At 50.3% G+C, this 19,271-nt stretch overlaps 1 protein-coding gene across 1 annotated transcript in view; it reads left to right on the top strand.

Moving 5' to 3' along the window:
- LOC119113036 (uncharacterized) overlaps nucleotides 1–13,913 on the top strand; it is a 57,200-nt gene extending 43,287 nt beyond the window's left edge. The window contains 17 exon segments of the mRNA XM_037237356.1: nucleotides 71–248; nucleotides 1,356–1,521; nucleotides 1,903–2,026; nucleotides 2,312–2,562; nucleotides 3,100–3,277; nucleotides 6,891–7,107; nucleotides 7,630–7,805; nucleotides 8,853–8,938; nucleotides 10,911–11,062; nucleotides 11,355–11,391; nucleotides 11,393–11,443; nucleotides 11,828–11,948; nucleotides 12,640–12,773; nucleotides 12,962–12,986; nucleotides 12,989–13,101; nucleotides 13,349–13,472; nucleotides 13,780–13,913. Coding sequence (XP_037093251.1) covers nucleotides 71–248; nucleotides 1,356–1,521; nucleotides 1,903–2,026; nucleotides 2,312–2,562; nucleotides 3,100–3,277; nucleotides 6,891–7,107; nucleotides 7,630–7,805; nucleotides 8,853–8,938; nucleotides 10,911–11,062; nucleotides 11,355–11,391; nucleotides 11,393–11,443; nucleotides 11,828–11,948; nucleotides 12,640–12,773; nucleotides 12,962–12,986; nucleotides 12,989–13,101; nucleotides 13,349–13,472; nucleotides 13,780–13,913 — 2,267 coding nt within the window.
- Nucleotides 13,914–19,271: the final 5,358 nt, after the last annotated feature.

The raw sequence follows: 19,271 nt of genomic DNA, 5'->3' as shown, positions 1-19,271 counted from the left end.
ATGAGTGTTGAGTTACCACCCAGCGCAGCTTCGGCTGAGTCGACTCATGATTGAGATTTCCACCATCCAGGTGCGAGGCAGCGGAAGGAAGGCAAGTTCCCGGAGGCGGACGAACAGTCCGCCGCGCCCAAAAGTGCACCGCCTCGGGCTGTCGACCTCGCGGACCGGGACGGTGACGACGAAAGCCTGGCGGAGTCTACCGCCCTCGAAAAACGTCCCGAGAGGAAGAAGCCGTTCTCCTTGCCCTGGTGAGGGCAGCCTGTGCCGCGAAACAGATGCCTGCTGTGGGGGTTCATGTTTCGTTTGACTGGAGCATGGTCACCATCCGGGCGAAGTGTGGGAAATACCGATCGTAACGTTGGTTACTGGGTTAGGGGACATTAGGCGATTCAAGGGTTAAGGGGATGAGGTTTGAGGTCGGCTGAAAAGAGAGAGAGAGAGAGAGAGAGAGAGAGAGAGAGAGAGAGAGAGAGAGGAGAGAGAGAGAGATAGAGAGAGAGAGAGAGAGAGAGAGAGATAGAAGAGAGAGATAGAGAGAGAGAGAGAGAGAGAGAGAGAGATAGAGAGAGAGAGAGAAGAGAGAGAGAAGAGAGAAGGAGAGAGAGAAGAGAGAGAAGTAGAGAGAGAGAGAGAGCAGAGAGAGAGAGAGAGAGCGAAGAGAGAGAGAGAGAGAGGAGAGAGAGAGAGAGATAGGATAGAGAAGAGAGGAGAAGAGAGAGAGAGAGAGGAGAGAGAGAGAGAGGAGAGAGAGAGAGAGAGAGATAGAGAGAGGGAAGAGAGAATAGAAGAGAGAGAGAGAGAGAGAAGAGGAGAGAGACGAGAGAGAGAGAGAAGAAGAGAGAGAGAGAGAGGAGAGAGAGAGATAGAGAGAGGAGAGAGAGAGAGAGGAGAGAGAGAGAGAGAGAGACGGCGGTTTTGTCTAGGCAAGACCCTGAGATTCCTCCCCAAAAATTAAGACGGCTGTCATGGGAAGCGCGCGATGTGTTTGACACCTTCCAAAACACCTTCCAAACACGCGCAAAATTGACGATGGATACAATCTTTTACAACGTTTTCGCGTTTGCAGCCGTTATTGACAACATTTTTGCTTTCAATTTTTAGGATGAGATGCATAAATCTCATGAAGGAATAGACGACGTAAAATTTATATTCCTAGGTGCGGTGAACGTTTCTAAAAACTGTCCTCCTCTTTTATGTGCTACTAAGGTCGTTGTTGTCAACTCTATTGACCATAGAGACTGACGTACACCGCGGAGAAGTGAAACAAGCTGATAAGACATACGAAATATCGTGCTGGTGTGCAATGGTTGTTGCCGGGGCCACTGAATCATTCATCTATGTCTGGTCCCGTCCAGGTGGTGCGTGTACTTCGGTTGGCTCCTGACCTTCGGCAGCATGGGCGCCTCCATTTTCTTCCTCTGGGCTTACGGCATTACCTTTGGCAACGAGAAGACCACCAAGTGGCTCACCTCCCTGATGATCTCCTTCTTCTCGTCTGTGCTCTTCACCCAGCCTATTAAGGTGTGTCCCGTGATTTCCGATAGATGATATAAAAACTCGCATGAGTACTCGGATGCTGTTTATCCGTACCGACAGGCGGCTGTCGTCTTTTTGCTTAATGTGAGTGGTGCATGCAGGTGAGGGGTTGTATGTCAAAACACCGTTCATGCATAGCATAGAGATCCGGTTTCGCGACATCAGCGCGGCACCACGTTGCCGTGTATCTGTAGGACACAGCAGATGAGGCCTTTTTTCACTGATCGTCGCGAAGGCTACCCCAGTGGTGTCTTCACGCGCGCGAGCACGCCACACTTGTGTGGGATCCACCCACGCGAACGCCACTGTTTGCCGGTGGGCGGTGATGTCGAGCACCCCTGACCGATGGCCGTGCCGTGGTGGTAGGTGATGCTGACGGCCTTGCTGGTGTCGGCGATCTGCAAGAAGCTGGACAACGGCCATGACGACATCGATGACGACGAGGAGGACCCGGCTCTGCTCAACGACGAGGAGTGGCTCTACGCGCCACGTGGGTTATGTGGGGGCTCTCCGCCGGCGGCGGCGGGTGGTCGCTGCCGTTGCTACTGCATGCTCGTGAACTTAACTTACTAACTGCGGCTGAAACTGCAGCTCTCAGTGGAAAGGAAACTTTGAAAAGGACACTGTCGCGCTTGGAGACTCCGGAAAGTCAATCCACCATTTTTGTACGTCGCTCGCGTTGCATTTCATTTCCTGTAACGTCTGCGTATTCTCTCCTGGCGTTACCAGCATGCCGCGCACTTCCCGGGCGTAACGGACTGGCTGCCGCTCGCAGGCAAGAAGAAGCAGCAGCGTAAGGTGGAGTACACACCGGTGGACCCGGCGAAGATCGAGGCGGCCAAGCGAGAGCGGCAGAAGGAGGTGAAGATGTGGGACATCATCCAGGAGATGGCCGCTTACGCCTTCTTCCTCTGGATCTTGCTGGTGCTCAGCTACGGCTCGCGCGACCCCAACGCCTTCCTCATCCGGGCGGCGCTCGAAAACAATTTCCTTCGGCCCAACGACCCGTGGCTGTCGTTCAGCGCGGTGAGTGCAGCGCCCGGCAGTGGTCGTTCGTACCTCTGGAGACCAGGTGGGGTGCCATTTTGACTCCTGTTTAGGCTGGAAGTGAGGACATGGGCAATCATAGCCTCGCCGCTAAGTTGATAGCCTTCGGAATATGGAATTCCCCAATGGAACTTGCGGTGTCATGAATCGTAGCATGCGCCATCAGCACGCATTGTGTGTGGTCACGGACCACTCAGTACGCGCTGCTCTATGATATTTGAGCGAGACCTGGGGAATGAGAGCGTTATTTCTCTCCAGCTCGCGGTGATTGTTGCTGCTACGCATATTTCAAAGTGACTAAAGCACAAACTTCCATATCTTATGTTCTTAGTCGCAAAAGCATCCTCCCAAGAACATGGTGTTACGCGTCTCCCGGAATAAAGAAATCGGCTGTAATGCACCCTCGCACGCAGTCAACCTAAAAAGACTTGTGTCACCTTAAAGGTTTGGCCACCACAACATTGCTGACGGCGGATAGAGTAAACATATATTACAAGTACACGTTGTGTATTCAAGGTGCGGAACGAAACTCGCTTCTGGAACTGGACGAGGTCGGTGATGATTCCCGAGCTTAAGATCGGACCCGGCTACGCCGGGGAGAAGCCCAAGAGAAAGGAGAAGAACCTGATCACAGACCGAGTCCATCTGCTGATGGGCAACGGCGTGATGCGACAAGTTCGCATTCGTGAGAAGAGTAAGTACAGTGGTGTGACGCTATGGTGCACATGTTTTTGGTGAGTGCAAATAGATTCCGATCTGCAAATGATTGCGTTCCTGCTGCTTAGGAAATGTGCGTGACTTATGTTTTGTGGACACCGAATCATGTTGCTACTGGTTATCTGAAAACAGCGTTTGTGGCTGCAGCCGAAATATCCAGGCCCTGCTTACTAACGGAGAGTTTCCAGGCCCTGCTTACTAACGGAGGGTTTCCAGCCTCACACTTCCGAACTTGGGAACTGTAAGAATAGGAGTATCGAGCGCGGAAAGTGGCCGTGGCTGAACACAAATTCTTGGACATATAAATCGTATTACCGGAGATCTATTTGCCGCAGTCAGCTCTGCTCAAACGCGTCAAGATTTGCCAAGTTTGGGGTTAATGGCAGCATTGCACTCACTCGTGGCCCCATTGATCGAAAATTTGGCACAGTCAGCCACAAATGATGCAGTAGATGACATTCCCAACACATGGCGTGGGGCAAATCCATATTGCCTCAGGCCACATAAGCTTTTCAAGATGTATTGTTGGTCATGGCAGAATATCGGGAGATTCATTAGGGGATGAATGCTATTGTAGTGGTGGTCGGAAACCAAATAGCACCCCGGTTTACGTAGCGATAACTCAGGCTTTGAGTTTTAAACAATACCTGTTCTGGCCAGCGATTGATGACTTCCCAACCGCATGACTCCTCTTCTGTTCACACGTCATGCAGCGGCGTGCAGAGTTCTACGCGCCTGACGTTACTGCGGCCCATCGCTCTGGCTCACAACACACTACGGTTCACTGTCGCCACGCCGCCTGATTCGCTATTGTCCGGCGGCGTATGCACCGGAGCAGTTTGTCACAGAGGCATCTGCATGTTCATTAGCTGCACTTGGCGGGTCATCTTTCAGTTTTCAGTTTGTTCTTTGCCTTGTAGCCTTTCTCTGCACCTCCGCCACGTGGATGGGTCGGCGGCCTGGGATCAGCAGCCCAACTCGCTGTTGCTTGGACCTCCTCTGCCTGACATTTCGGCTCAGAAGGGTCCACGCAGGCTCCACGGTCCTCAGCCGACTACGTATCCCGGTCAGAGATTGGTCTGTCACTCTTCCTCCCATCTGCGGCAGTCAGAGAGCTAAGCTGAGGTCACTATGGAGCCAACGACGACTGTCATGCTGCGAATTGGAATTGGAAGAGTCCGAGTTGCTAGTAAAAAAGTGGAGTCAAGTGGAAAAGGGTGCTCTCTACAATCACGTTTCTCTATTCAGAAAACATGCTCTCCAATGCGTTATTGTTTCATGGCGTCAGGGAACGTTCGCATGATTTTGAAACGCTGCCAAACTAGCCGCGCGAAATAACCGCCCAAGACTTACGTGTAGTACTTTAACTCACCGAGATATGACAGTGGCGGTGCTGAGAGTGTTTGGATTCAAATATTGTTGGCTGCTCGTGTTTTGGCCCTTTTCGTGATGCTCTTATATATCTATCCGTGATTTTAAGATACACACATGCATTTACATGCTCGGTTATAGCACCATTTTTAAGATTTTCGATTACAGGTCTGATTTTTGTAATCCGATGTAATGCCTAGGAATCATTTTCAACTTTTCATACTACGCAGCAAAAACGAGATTTCTGATTGAAACTAGCAAAACCTGCTCAATATTGATTGAGAGTCCATCGATCTCCACTATTTTTGCAAATCGGGCTCACGGCCACCAGATCTGAATGGCTTGGAGATAATATTCTTCCTGGTCTTGAACACCGCATGGCCTATGGGGTGGCATGATTTGAATGACGTTGTTATGGCGTCATGCATGCCTGAATGGCCTTGAAATAGTTTGCACATCTTTGCCAAAGTGTAGCTCAGAAACTAGCGGGTTTTCGGTATTAACGACAGAGCTGTGAGCTGCACTGAATGGTTTTCAAGAGGGCGATATTAGTTCAAAGCCCAATACATATGTGGAACACCCCTTCTATGCAGCACCCAGGCAGCCCTATCGTATACCCGTAGGGCAAGCAGTGCCGTCCACACTCGGTCGAGAAGCGGCTCTCGCCCGCCCGCCACAGCCAAGCACGCCTGGCTGCTGCGCGGAAGAGATGGCGCATGCGCAAGTGTGGTAGAAATTTTCTGCACGAGCCACACATTTTTAATTTGCTTCACATTTCTCCATCCGACCTGCTTATGCACCAGTGATACTAGGCAAAAGCCCTTACCCTCGGTTGCGCTTCGCTATAGGTAACTTCACAAAAAGTTAACAGCCATGTGGTCCGTAATTGAGCTGAGATGCGAAACAAGCAGCAAACGAATTCTTTGTTATAAATGGGAGCCAACTGTATTTGGCTTATGTGTGGAGCCTATTTTGAAAACTTAACCATGATTTGCAATCACAACTGAATATATCTCCTCACTCCCTGCGTTGCTTCCATTACGCTCCATACGAACCCTCTCGCTCCATACATAACGTAATTTATGGACAGCCCCACATCTGTTTTTCCTCACTGGCGTTTTCACCAACATCCATTTAAAACATATAACTTATGTTTCTTTATGTTTGGAGACCAAGTCTTGACGACAGTTATCTCAAAAAATGTGTATAGATGGCAAAATGAAATGGGTATTGCCGAGTATGTGTGAGGCTGGTCTCGTTGACCTGACGTAACCTTGACGGAGAGTGACCTTGATAACCTAGCGTGGCAAAGACATTGACATTCGTGTCCTCACATATAACTCAACATCAAGACATCAACAGCACGAACGTATCTTGGAATACACCCGGCGTATCTCACCGCTAGTCCTCACGCACCGTGTTATGCTGCAATGGGTGGCACACTACACACCAGGCATTCCATCTCTTCCTCTCCTCTTCCATTTGGCAATTCAGATCAACTTTGGTTATGTTACCCACATAACTGACCAAAGTTCAGTGCTCTACCCTTCGACTGAATACGTTTCTGTAGAAGCAGGAAGTGCGTAATGGGACGGCGGAAAATTGTTGTTAAATGTGCTGAAAGCTGTGGCACGCTCTCCTGACTCAATCTATGTCTTTCCGTTGCTTCCCTTTTCACCTTTACTTTGCACTTTGTACTAAGTATGCAGAGTTTTGACCACAACGCATAGGACAGAGGCACGACGCGGTACCTTGGCGTCGCAACGTCTTATTCCATTGCGTTATGGCCGGAGACAAAGCGCAAAGATTACAGTGACCTTTTGGGTGTTCTGGATTTTTTGGGGCGGAATGCTGTTGCTTGGAAGTAGATTACATGTCACCCGGAAATGGGAATGTTTGTGGGAACAAAACTGAGAACCGGCGTCATTCCCAACATTAAATGAGAACCATGAAATCGATTATTTTTGTCTGTCCTGCCTCATTCAATACGAAACTTGACCATTTCATTGCAGTGGTTTGACCTTCGCGACCGTTCCGGAAGACAAACGGAAATATGTCCTCCATCTCATCAGCATCATAAATATTTTTGTTATAGTCATGTTCAGTCGTGAAATAAGCGATATGAGATAACTATTGAATTGAAGTGGATGATGCGCAGCGGCATTTGTGCGCGTGTCATACGTGTTATTACGCGCCTGCTAAGTGTATTTCATTTTCAGACACGTGCCGCGTGCCGAAGGTGATGCGCAACATCACGCGGGAGTGCCACAAGTTCGGGTCGCTGTTGTACGAGGAGAAGCGTGACTTCGGCCTGGGCTGGGACGAGACTCTGGCCACCCGGCGACCGTTCAACCTCAAGGAGTACCGCTACCGCTCCAGCTCCAGCCTGGACTCGTACCCGTTCTGGGGCGACTTGGGCTGGTACGGCGGTGGTGGGTGAGTACGCACCCTTCCCAGTTCGACCGCAGTCCTCTCGCGCCCGGTATACCGCCCGACACCGGTGAACTGGCGTAATGTTGGTGACCCGAGCCTCGCAGGGGCGTCAGTTGCTCAGATGGGCAGGCGTCAACATCCCTTCATGTTGGCGTTGGCGTGTGGATAATCAAGTCCGACCTTGACGCCTCTTTTTGCCTCTCTCTCTCTCTCTCTCTCTCTCTCTCTCTCTCTCTCTCTCTCTCTCTCTCTCTCTCTCTCTCTCTCTCTCTCTCTCTCTCTCTCTCTCTCTCTCTCTCTCTCTCTCTCTCTCTGTCCGTCTCTCTCTTTCCCTCTCTTTCTTTCTCGTCTCTCTCTCTCTCCTTTCTCGTCCTCTTTCTCTTTCCTTTCCTCCTGGAGTTTATCCCTTACTTATCCACCACCCGCTTCTCGTCTGTGACGACGCCGCGCCTCGCGCCACGTCGCCACAGCCGCCCGACCGTCGCCGGCGCGCGGTGACGCGACCGACGCTTCTGCCGCCTGCAGGTACGTCGTGGACCTGAAGGGCAGCAGAGCGCGGCTGATCAGCGAAATGTGGCGGCTTCAGTCCAACGGCTGGATAGACAAGCGCACCCGGGCCGTCTTCGTCGAGTTCTCGCTGTTCAACGCTCAGGTCAACCTGTTCGTCGGCTGCACAATCGTGGCTGAGCTCAGTCCAGACGGTGAGCATCGGCCGCCGACATCCCCTGTCGTGGCGTCGGACGCTGTGAGGGTCCTGTTTCTCCGCACAAGTGACGGGCCCTGTGTGTTGCAGTGAAGGGCTTGTCGCGCTGACAGCAACTGTGGTTCATGACTTACGTTTCAAAAGCACATTTGCCACGTTTGCATAGCATGTTGGAAGGGTTGTCTGGCACGAAACTTCGGCAAAATAAGCTTGCGCACTCATCATCGTTAGCGCCTCTGAAATGAGGTGATAGTTCCTAAACCGCCTAAACAGCAAATATTCGACTTAACGACGACGTTTCTAAATGCGTTAGATTAGCAATATCTTCCTGACGACACATCAACTCACTAGCAACATTTTCGATCCAATAAATGCATCACAATGGCACAGACTGCGACTCGCGCGAGTGCCGTGAGGTCCAATGCTAAGAAACGCCGCGTGCCGCTCCATTTCTCGGCCTCCAAAATAACCAATCAGCATTCAGTTAGTATCCATGTTACATCCGTCAACCAAGCAGCGTCAAGTGAAAATATCTATAGATTATAGAAGCCCTCAACATGGTGGCGAGGCCGTTTTTCTGAATGCGGCCGCGCTGCCGTATGAAATATAATAGCCTGGCACGAATTCTGGCCCAACGGTCATGTCTTCATACCCACAGACATCCATGCAAGTTGTTCTAAATTTTTCCAAACGTACTCAGCAATAACTGACGCCGTATGTTTTTGGCATCATACCTGCGCCAAATGATGATTGTGTTGATGACATTTCGCCATAGTTTTGATGCATTTTCAAGTTTCACCGGATGCCTTCCCCAATATGGCGACCGCTTATTACCTTAAGTAGACAGTGCTGTTTGAGCTTGCCACAACACGTATGTTTCCCTTGTGTCGTGTAAAAACTAGTTGATAGTGATGTTGGACAGCATGCAGCGTGGTGAGCGAAGGGTCGGCACGAACAGGTCGGTGTATGTACGCACGTTAACCGTCCAACGGTCCTCCGGTAAGCGGTATGTGCGCACGTTAACCGTCCAACGGTCCTCCGGTAGGCGGTATCGTGCCGTTCTTCAAGTTCGAGCCGGTTCGCCTGCTCAACTACCACTCTGGCTTCGGTCTGTTCGTGCTCATCTGCGATGTGAGTGTTCCGACGGGTGGTGTCAGCTCACCAGTCTGGGCACCGAGCTGCGCAGCTATCTGCGGCGGGCACAGCAGTGCAGGCCTGTGTGGCGTCCATCGTCCAGTCTCTCTTGGCTTAGGCCGCAGCGCCTTGTACTCGAGATCGGTTTAGGCCGCGGCGCCCCATACTTGTAATCGGTCTCGGAATGACGCCATTGACTGCTTTCCGGCCGATCACTGACGCTTCCCTGGGTCGGATTAGTTTTGGCATGCCAGAGAGCTGTGGCCGGTGATTCCGCACACAGAGTGTACTTATTTTAACGTCGCTATGTGGCCTGGTCGCTGAGATCTGGCACGAGACCTTTCAAAACGCCTCAGACCGAGTCGATCCATTGCTTGCGCAAGAGACGCATGATCGTCCGCACACATCGGCCACAGTTTTGCCAAGAGGAGCGCGTGATCGCCCGCACACATCGGCCACAGTTTTGCCAAGAGAGCGCGTGATCGTCCGCACACATCGGCCACAGTTTTGCCAAGATAGCACGTGATCGTCCGTACACATCGGCCACAGTTTTGCCAAGAGAGCGCGTGATCGCTCGCACACAATCGGCCACAGTTTTGCCAAGAGAGCGCATGATCGTCCGCACACATCGGCCACAGTTTTTGCCAAGAGAGCGCATGATCGTCCGCACACATCGGCCGCAGTTTTGCCAAGAGAGCGCGAGGTATCGCTCGCACACATTCGGCCACAGTTTTGCCCAAGAGAGCGCGTGATCGTCCGCACACATCGGGCCACAGTTTTGCCAAGAGAGCGCGTGATCGTCCGCACACATCGACCCGGCAGTTTTGCCAAGAGAGCGCGTTGATTGCTCGCACACATCGGCCACAGTTTGCCAAGAGAGCGCATGATCGTCCGCACACATCGGCCACAGTTTTGCCAAGAGAGCGCATGATCGTCCGCACACACCGACCGCCAGTTTTTGCCAAGAGAGCGCGTTGATCGTCCGCACACATCGGCCACAGTTTGTGCCAAGAGAGCGCATGATCGTCCGCACACATCGGCCACAGTTTTGCCAAGAGAGCGCCGTGATCGTCCGCACACATCGACCGCAGTTTTGCCAAGATAGCGCGTGATCATCCGCACACATCGGCCACAGTTTTGCCAGGAGAGCGCGTGATCGCTCGCACACATCGGCCACGGTTTTTGCCAGGAGAGCGCGTGATCGTCCGCACACATTGGCCACAGTTTTGCCAAGAAAATCGTCTTTTTCTTTATCAGAATCTATTGATCTCGTCTCGCTGCGATCCTTGGCCATTGCGATCAGGGCCCGGCTTAATTCCGTCTTCCTTAGGCTTTTGGCGTTTAAAAAGTGCTACGTGTGTTCGTGATTAACAAGTGCAGGAAGAAAACTGTAGTAACGTTACCGGAAACTGCACAAGCTTGCTGCTAGTGCTTGCAAAAGCCTCTTTAGACATTCTGACGGCCGGCTGGGTCTCTGAAGTTGGAAGTTTTGCTTTACGTCATGCAAGACTCAATCGTCCTTTGACCTAACTGATAACCGCCTTTAAATCTTATACACCTCGGGTCAAACACCCCATGCCGATGTTGTGCACGATCTCAAATTGGTTTTCGCGTGAAGTGCTCAACGTATGACATCTGTCATACCCATATGGCTGACAGTAATCAGGCCTTACATTACGGTGCGAGCAGAACTTACCAACTCACCAGCCTTACATTACGGTGCGAGCCTTAACTCCTACTGCATGCTGATGCTTGGCGTCATGATTCAAACGCTTGGGTGTTTAGTGAAACTCCAGATCAATTTGTTTCCGAATTAGGCTGTACTGACCGGAAAAACATACGGGTGTAAACATGCTCATTTTCATGTTCAGAGTGATCAAAATATACCCACTCGCATCATCGATCAAGTTGTGTTCACGTCTGTTTACTTATCATTTCATGTAATGATATGTTTTTTTTTTCATCTCAGGTGACCTTCGTGGGCTTTATAATATACTATACAGTGCGTGAAGTCAAGAGGGCCCGCAAGCAGAAGAAGCAGTACATGAGCGATCCTTGGAACTACCTGGAGCTGGGGGTCATCGTTCTGGGCTACACAGCTATTGTATTCTACCTGTACAGGTATGCATATATGTATATGCAGCCAGAGGGTCAAGCCCAAGCGCTATGCACTGTAGCAGGGCTCATTGCATAACACCCTAGTCACACGTAGACACGTGTGTCAGCGTACGCACCAGTCTTTAATAACGACTCGATGTCTTTCACAGCGCCTTCAAATGCTCGCAGTCGTTTGGCCGAACACTTCTAAGAGTGTTGCCGGTTCAGAGCCGCCCGCGGAGTGGGATGTCGTGGGCGTCAGTAGTCTTAACCATCTGCAGAAGAATATTTACATCGCCATTGTTATCCTTCACAGAATGTTTCTGGCGAGCAAAATCGTCGATACCTACAGAAACACGAGGAAGAGGCTACATCAAGCTACAATATGTTACCTACCTTGACGAGGTAGGTGTTAATAAATCTACGAAAGTCCGTGACAAGTGTCTTTAAACCGAGAGGTTAAAGCTGTAGGCGATGCCTCGTGCTCTGGTGAAAGCGCCACAGGAAGCCGCGCTGTATAACAGTCGCTGGAGCGCCATCGCCCGGTCCCATGCTGTAGAGCACCATCCCGGTCCGGCTAGATGTAGTTTAAGCGTGAAGCAATGTAAACAGACCGTTGTCTTCCGTGTATCACTTTAATCAGCTTCCATTTATGCCTCTATGTTGCGTGCGAGATCATTTCTAGACAGTAGCAATACCTCACATCTAGTCATGAAAGCAACACCTCGTCATGGAAGCGTAGTGCAGAATACTAGTGTATATGCGGTAGTCAAGCGTGCGCGCGTTCAGGTATTCGGCTACATGATTGGCTTCCTGGTCTTCTTTGGGACACTCAAGTTCATCAAGCTCCTGAGGTTCAACAAGCGAATGGGATTCCTGACGTCCACTCTGAAGCATGCGCTGGAGACCTGTGGGGATTCATTGTGATTCCTCGTGGTAAGCATGCAGCAGTGCAATGATTCGCCGTGCTCTATCAATCCTTCAATAACTCTTATTATCTACCTGTAACGTTATTGAAAGCGACAGAAAGCAGTAGTCACCTTTGAGAACATGCTGAACAGCCCTACCAGACAGCTGAGCTGGACTGACGCCACGGAAACGCTGTAGAGGACAAGCTGTTTTCCTGGCCCGCAGCCTGTCAGGCCATTAGTAGTGAGTGGCTGAGGATCAGTGACAAGCAAAGTGCTTGGATTGGTAAAACGATTATATAGCGCAATGCTAAGTACTATAGTCGCAGACAGTCCAAGGAGCACCATTGATTTGGCCGCAGCAGATGTATGCCATTATGTTGTTTGTGTCTTGGGCGCGAAGCCTCGTTGACACTCTCAACAATCGTTTCTTGCTGTCCCCAGATATTCTGTTCCTTCAGCTTCACCTTCTTCCTGCTGTTTGGCTACGCCATAGAAGACTTCTCAAACTTCGTCATCAGTATCGAGTCCTCCTTCGCATGATGCTAGGGTAACGAGTTTGAGGGTGGAAATGTTGTGTTTCTCACTGTGCCGTGTGAAAGTCGCAGTTGAGGTTTTTGACGTGGATTGGAACAATGGCAAAATGCTAACATGTGAAAAACAGACGTCTTTCACCGTTATCTTGCATTTCAGGTCGTTTCCACTTCAGAGAGATACAGCATGCAAACGCTATTCTTGGACCGATCATGTTCTTCATATTTACCATTTCTATGACCTGCGTCTTCATCAACATCTTCCTGACCATCATCATCAGGAGCTTCCAGGCGGTGAGCTACGCAGTGGAGGACTTGTGAGATTTCAGCATTCGCCTTCGGTGCTATTCTGGACGATGAATAGAATATTTAATTGCATGCCTTGTCATCACTCATGTTGTCTACAACAGCATTTGTTATTTCGCGATATTTCCTCTTCCCCTCCTGCCAATGACACCATGCACCGGCGTTCGGTTCTTCAGGTCAAATTGGACCTGATGAAGCAGAGCATGAGTACGAGGTGATCGACTTTTTGGTGAACCGCCTGAAGATGCTCACCGGCATTGGCCAGCCCAAGCTGAACTCGGTCGGGCCTCTGGCTCCCACGGACGAAGACGAGCGGGTAGGCGACACCGCTTGGGTCTTCTCTGCGTCAAGAGCGCTTGCTGATGCTGAGGACGTGTGCAACCGGTTTGGCTGCGACTTATGAATCACAGAATCTCGTGACGACGCAGGGTGATAACATTTGAGAATAACGATCGGCGACGTTTACAAACCTGGCGGCGTTTTTTTAACGTTTAGAGCAAAGAACCATCATACTCCAAGTCCCACACGCTGAGTGATCGATTATGAACGTTTTGAATTTCCAGAAACAAGATCCGTCACAGCAGTTCCCAGAGAAAGTTGATCAACTACTCAACTACGTCAACGACTTCTATTTCGCTGGGAAGATGGACTTGGACAATAAGTCGTGGCTGAAAAAAGACAATTGCGGTGAGGACAATTCGGTGGTATCGTCATGTTGTGCTGCCCATCTGATGCCGAACTGAATAACGACTATGACTTTGCTGGGGGCGTGCTCGAACTCGAGTTGCTTTTCTTCGCTTCGCATTGCGGGCGTCCCAATACACACCAAAGTCATGTCCATGCCGACTTATATCCCAGTAACCCGATGTTTCCATGTCAAAACTGCTGTCCCACACGTTATCCTTGAGTCTCATCCAGCTCGCACTGATGGCATCACTCGGGCTGTCCCTGCGGCGTTCTGCGCTGACCTCCCCCCCCCCCCCCCATTCGGCAGTCGGACAAGAACAGCAAGGAGCGGCTTGCGGAGGGGTCCGCTGGGGCTGCGACAGCTCCGGCCGGCGCTGCGCAAGGAATTACGTCCCGCCCGAGGAGCTGACCGAGGAGCAGGAGCAGATCGCGGACATCTAGAATACCCGAAGGACCGACCAAGGCACTAAGCTGGATGCGAGTGTGAAGCGGTGGACGGAGTGCCTGTACGCGTGCGCCTGTGCGCCGGGCCAGTGCGTATGCCGTATCAGGCCACCAAAAAGCGTAGCCCTGAATGTAGACTTTGTGACGTCAAGCTAGAGTTCAGTTGTATCATAACACCGTGACGGCACTGTGGGCGGTGACTTCTTGATTCGACTCCGGTGGTCTGTACGCTCGATTTGCTTTTGGAGACATCTTTTCCCTCTTTTATACCTTTTGGAAGCATCAGGCAAATGATCATGATTTGGTCCTGCAGTTGGAACCTAATGCAGAGGTTATTGTTATCAAAACGAAATGTCATCGCTTATGTACCTTTTTGCATGGTTTGCCGGAATTGCAAAGCTATGTTGGTTAAGGAAGCATATGCTGCGAGGAAATGCACAATTTTTTTCTTCGGCTGGAAGTGACCGTTTTAGATTCCTTTGGCTAATTATTCACCAACGAATGAATTTAAGTGGACTGTGGAAATAGTGCCACGAACGGCATGACGGTTAATTTTTGTACCGTTCATGATAGCCAACTTGTGAAGAGCAAAGTGGTTCGAGTGTGAAATCAATCTACGATTTTGACGGCTTTCGCTACAAGGTGTGGTTCTGCTGCGTCTGACTTGTGGCTCCGACAATTTTACTTAGTGAGGTACTTTAGGGAGGTCATCGTGAACACGGCCAATGAATACCTCCGTCCTTTCATTTGCGCTTGGGTCATCAGGTTATCACTGAAAGCAAATTTTCAGTAGTGGGTGCACATACATTATAGTCCTCAGAACGGCCGATTGTGTTATTTTGTATTGAGATTCTAGTCGGAAGTTTGTTGGAAGCAAATTCGTTGAAGAGCACAGTTCACCACCGCATATCATATGCCGTCTATGGCGAACCACCTTCTCTATGCTAAGATATCCTGCAGTTCTAAGGTATAATTTTGCTGAAAAATAGAACGCATCGCGAGTAACTGAAGATTTAACCTATGAAACAGCAGTTGATGGGGTAATATTGCACGGATTTTGGGGCTCTGTTTCCTCTGCCGCAGTCACGTGTTTGGTGAGTGTAACATGTAATGGCCTCTAACGGAAACATCTTTTGAGAATTGTATGCGATGCATTGGCCACTATAATCCGTAATGACAAATATCAATTTGATTTCGTACCCTGCCTGAAAACACAAACCCCTTTCCAACGAAGGTGGCTTCAATGTGTATGCGCGTGTTCTAGGCTCCGAACGGTCTGTTAAACAGCTGCGTTTATCGCCCTCTGATGCGCACACATGGCAAATGGGTGAAAACTTTTCGGAGACAGCTACTTAGGTCGTGTGATTATCAGAATGCCATTTCTCTTTATTGTTGGAAATATATGCACTCACAAAATAAAGCATCGCACAAGCATGACATGGTTTGCCATGGGCTATGACGGTTTACATTCAGTAAGGACATACGACTGGATATTTTAAGGCTGCTTAAGTGAGCCTTACGTGAGCAGTAGCCTTGCCAGCGCATCCACACACACAACCGCACCTGCGCAAGTTGGCTCGCTCCTTCTTCGACGGAGGGTCATAGCCGCCGACCTGCCTGCCGAGGGGAGTGAAAAACCGATTTTTTTCCGTGTCTGCCATTAACCCGCTAACCATGTCTTGCATCCTAAGGTGCGCCACCAGCGCATTGTGACCGTGCAGGACAGCTGCGCATTAACGCCCGCATCAGCACGTTGGCAACAAACCTGATGATCGTTGACGCATGCAAAGGGTCCTAAAGAAAGTGGCCCACCTTTGGGGCATATTTCAAAAACATTTTATGGTCAAACCTCAGATCATTTACGTCTAAAAACAAGGCTCAGTAGTGCTACTGCAGTACCATCAAGATGTTATAAGGATATAAATTGTAATCATTTTTTTAATTCAAGGTACGCTCTCGACACTTGGAAACAGCATTACACTTCCCCGTTTCTTGGTAACCCTCGAATGCATTCCAAATCCGCGACAAACAGCAGCTGTCGCGACCACCTTTGTCATGACGACGGCAAGATCTGCTTGGTGCAGTTGTCAGATGCTACAGCCTAGACGTACTACTTTTCAGTTGTTTTAACCGGTACATTGTGGGCCTGTGGGCTTAAAAGTGGCACATCTACTGGTACAGATGATGCCAGTACAAATGAGCGGTCGTTATTGACACATCCCAAGCTGCTTTTACTGGTAGCAGTTGCATGCCCATGCATGGCCACCATCCATCGAAGTGCACAACGATAGTCATGCGCCTATCTTCCCAGCAATTGCTGCCTAGTCAGATAAATAGACAGAAAGCGTCAGCAGGGGACGTGTCTTCAGCTGTTCCGATCCGCGCCTCTGGTCTAGAGCACTCATCGGCTCTGTACCACCCCACCTCACGCCCAGGCGGCGACCGCCCCATCACGCGTGGCATGCTGCTCGAATTTGTATCACGGCGGCCGCCATTACCTGTCTGTGGAAGTGTCGCGCCGGGCCACCATGAGATCCGACGTACCCCATGGGGTCCACACGGCAGCGAGGGACCCCAGGGGTCGCTGAGTGCATGAGGTGCGCGACTCTTGTCACGCATCATCAAAGTCATGATTTCTTTACACTTATTTTTGTCATCTTCTACCTGAACGTCAACTAATATAAGCCCAAATAATTGAGACATGTGTGTTGTGTAACTTCCATTTTTTGCTAGAATTGTGTGTGCATGTGTGTGCTTTGTTAGCATCTTTCCCACTGCATTCCAACTCAACAATACAATTCCTATCCTGCATGGCAACTGAGACGCTGCCTAGAGGTCATGCGACGGGTTTGTAGACCGGGCAAAACGCGCGCGCATACAGGCCCTGCCGGTAGAGAAGCTCAAAGCCCTTTGGAGCAATACATTATGTCAAAAGGGCTGAGAGAATATCGAAAACAATATTGATAATGACAAAAACGTCTGCGTTGGAGAAAAACAAATGCCTCTTTGAGATTACGTCTGAAGTGTAAGTGCCCGTGCAAAAAGCATATCCAAAACAAGACAATTAAGGGGCAAGGCGTCTGGGCAGAAGTGAAATAGCTGGCCCTTTTGGAACACCATCTTACGTGAAAAGCGCGAATCCAGTCGAAAGCAAGGTCGTAAGGTAACGAAACTCCCGGAGAACACCGACGAGCGGCCCATCAAGCAGAGCGTCGTCCCAGACCGCTCACGCTTCACGCCGCACGGGAGGGGGGGGGGGGGACCCGCCCGGGGACGGCCAGGAAGGGCCAGGCAGAGCGCTTGGAGCCCGAGCTTGAGCCAATCAGGGCGGAGCAAACGGCCGCGAGAGCAAAACTCAGGGCCAAGCGTCGCCTCAGGGCACCCCGAAAGGTTTGTCTTCCAAGGCACTGTACCTATCCCAGATTAAGAAAAAACGCATGCAAGACGAAACTGCAGGTGAGCACAAATGGGAGCGCACGTAGTCCATGGTCGAAACCTGCGCGGTGAAGCTTGGGGGAGTAGGCGCGCGAACCTAAAGGACTGTTGGAAACAACGAGGAAATGGGAGGGAATGCAAGCGAAGCATCAGATATTTTTCGGGCACGCTTCAATATTTGAGGAAACAGCATTTGTATCTTCGGAAAACAAAAGAACGTATGCAGAATGAATAATAGCAATGTATGGCAAGAACACGTTACCTATTTTTATATTGATAATTATACCAGGTATAATCACATTTAACCACGTGATTGATATCATATACAATAAGTTTACCACACACTGATATTTTATTTAACATATTGGGCCAATGTAGGTGAAGTGCGGCGCCTTGGCCAGAACCATATGGCCTAAGCAAAGGCATAGAAAAATATCACTGACGCACTCAAGAGGCAAAGACGCAAGGTGCACCTGCGATATTTCCCTTTCCTTCCCTTACGTGGCTACTCCCATCAGGTCAGTTGGTTTAGAGCGCCTACACTTACATTCACCCACCTGCTATTGCCGGCTCGCCATAATTGAGTGATGCAAGTTCAGTGGGGGCAAACAGATACAATGTTGCAATGCCAGCCCATGGCTCTAGGTAAGTATAATCAAATGCACACAGTCGCACACCTGACGCGCGATTATAAATATTTTCTCCGGACGTCCGCATGTTGGCCATCATGATATCAACGGCCGGCTGCATTAACTAATGCGCTGTCTGGGTGTCATATGAACAAAAGAGGTCATGTCGGCCAGCGACTGATCTAAATTGCCGGGTGATAGTCACACCACGTGATGTGTGCTCACCCTCGCAGCTGGCGCGCACGTGTTGTGAATCGACTGTCCGTATCTTTACAAATGGCCGCCGATGGCGACACGCAAGCACTGGACGATGTGCAGTCAGGTTAACCATGTCAAATGGGTTCCTTCTGCCGACAAACACGTTTCATTGCCAGCTCATATCCCTACGCAGTACGATCAACCGCAGGCTGCCGCACTCTTCACACGCAATTGTAAGCATGTTGCTGGGTGTTGTTGCTAACAAACAATGCAACAAAACTAATATCTGTAGAATTCCAGACGACCAAGAACAGTTCTAAGCAAAAGTGAGGGGCCTATAAGAAGTCAAACAGATTATTCGATGATTGGAAAAGTTGTAAAACTGGAAATTTTAAGCCTCATTACACTGTCTAGGGGCCCTGCTGCTTCTGGGAGACCAATATGCCCACTTGCATGATCATTTCGGTAGTTAAGGAGCATTCCACGTTGCCTTTTATTTCTTTGCATTTGCTGGGGGTGGGGGCCCTGCGCTGTTGGTTGGGGCCCTTCCTGCTAGCGTGCCGGGGCACTCTCGCCAATCACGGGCCCTTCCACGGTGTTCTTTCAATTCGCCAGAAAGGTTCTGTGGGCTATAGTCAGGGTCCCATATCTTAACCTGCCGGGGTATTCTCGATTGTTCAGGGGTTTTACGTGGATATCAGTGGGCCTACCGACACACTTGCGATATGCTCATGGGCACCTCTTCATTGGTCTAGTGCACTTCCAATTCTCTGTCACTTGCTTAGGGCCCTGCACTCTTGTCGGGAGCCATCTGATGGCCTGCATGGGCACACTAGTCGTTTGGGGTCCCTTCACAGGGTCTTGGGTACTTCTTTTCTTAATGGGGCCCTAGGCTTTTGAGGAGGGCCTATCTGATAACATGCTCGGGCACATTCAATCGTTCGGGGGCCCTCTGCATTGGGCCTTGGGCACGTGCTATTTGAATAGGGCCCTACGCACTTGTCGGGGGCCCCCTCTGTTCGCCTCCTCGGCCACACTGGATTGTTGGGGGGGGAGGGGGGGATCTGCATATTGGTTCTTGGTGTTTGAATTT

This window comes from Pollicipes pollicipes, unplaced genomic scaffold, assembly GCF_011947565.3.
Source record: "Pollicipes pollicipes isolate AB1234 unplaced genomic scaffold, Ppol_2.1 Scaffold_7261;HRSCAF=8764_pilon_pilon_pilon, whole genome shotgun sequence".
Lineage (NCBI taxonomy): Eukaryota > Metazoa > Arthropoda > Thecostraca > Pollicipedomorpha > Pollicipedidae > Pollicipes > Pollicipes pollicipes.
This window is presented reverse-complemented; position numbering and strand designations above follow the sequence as displayed.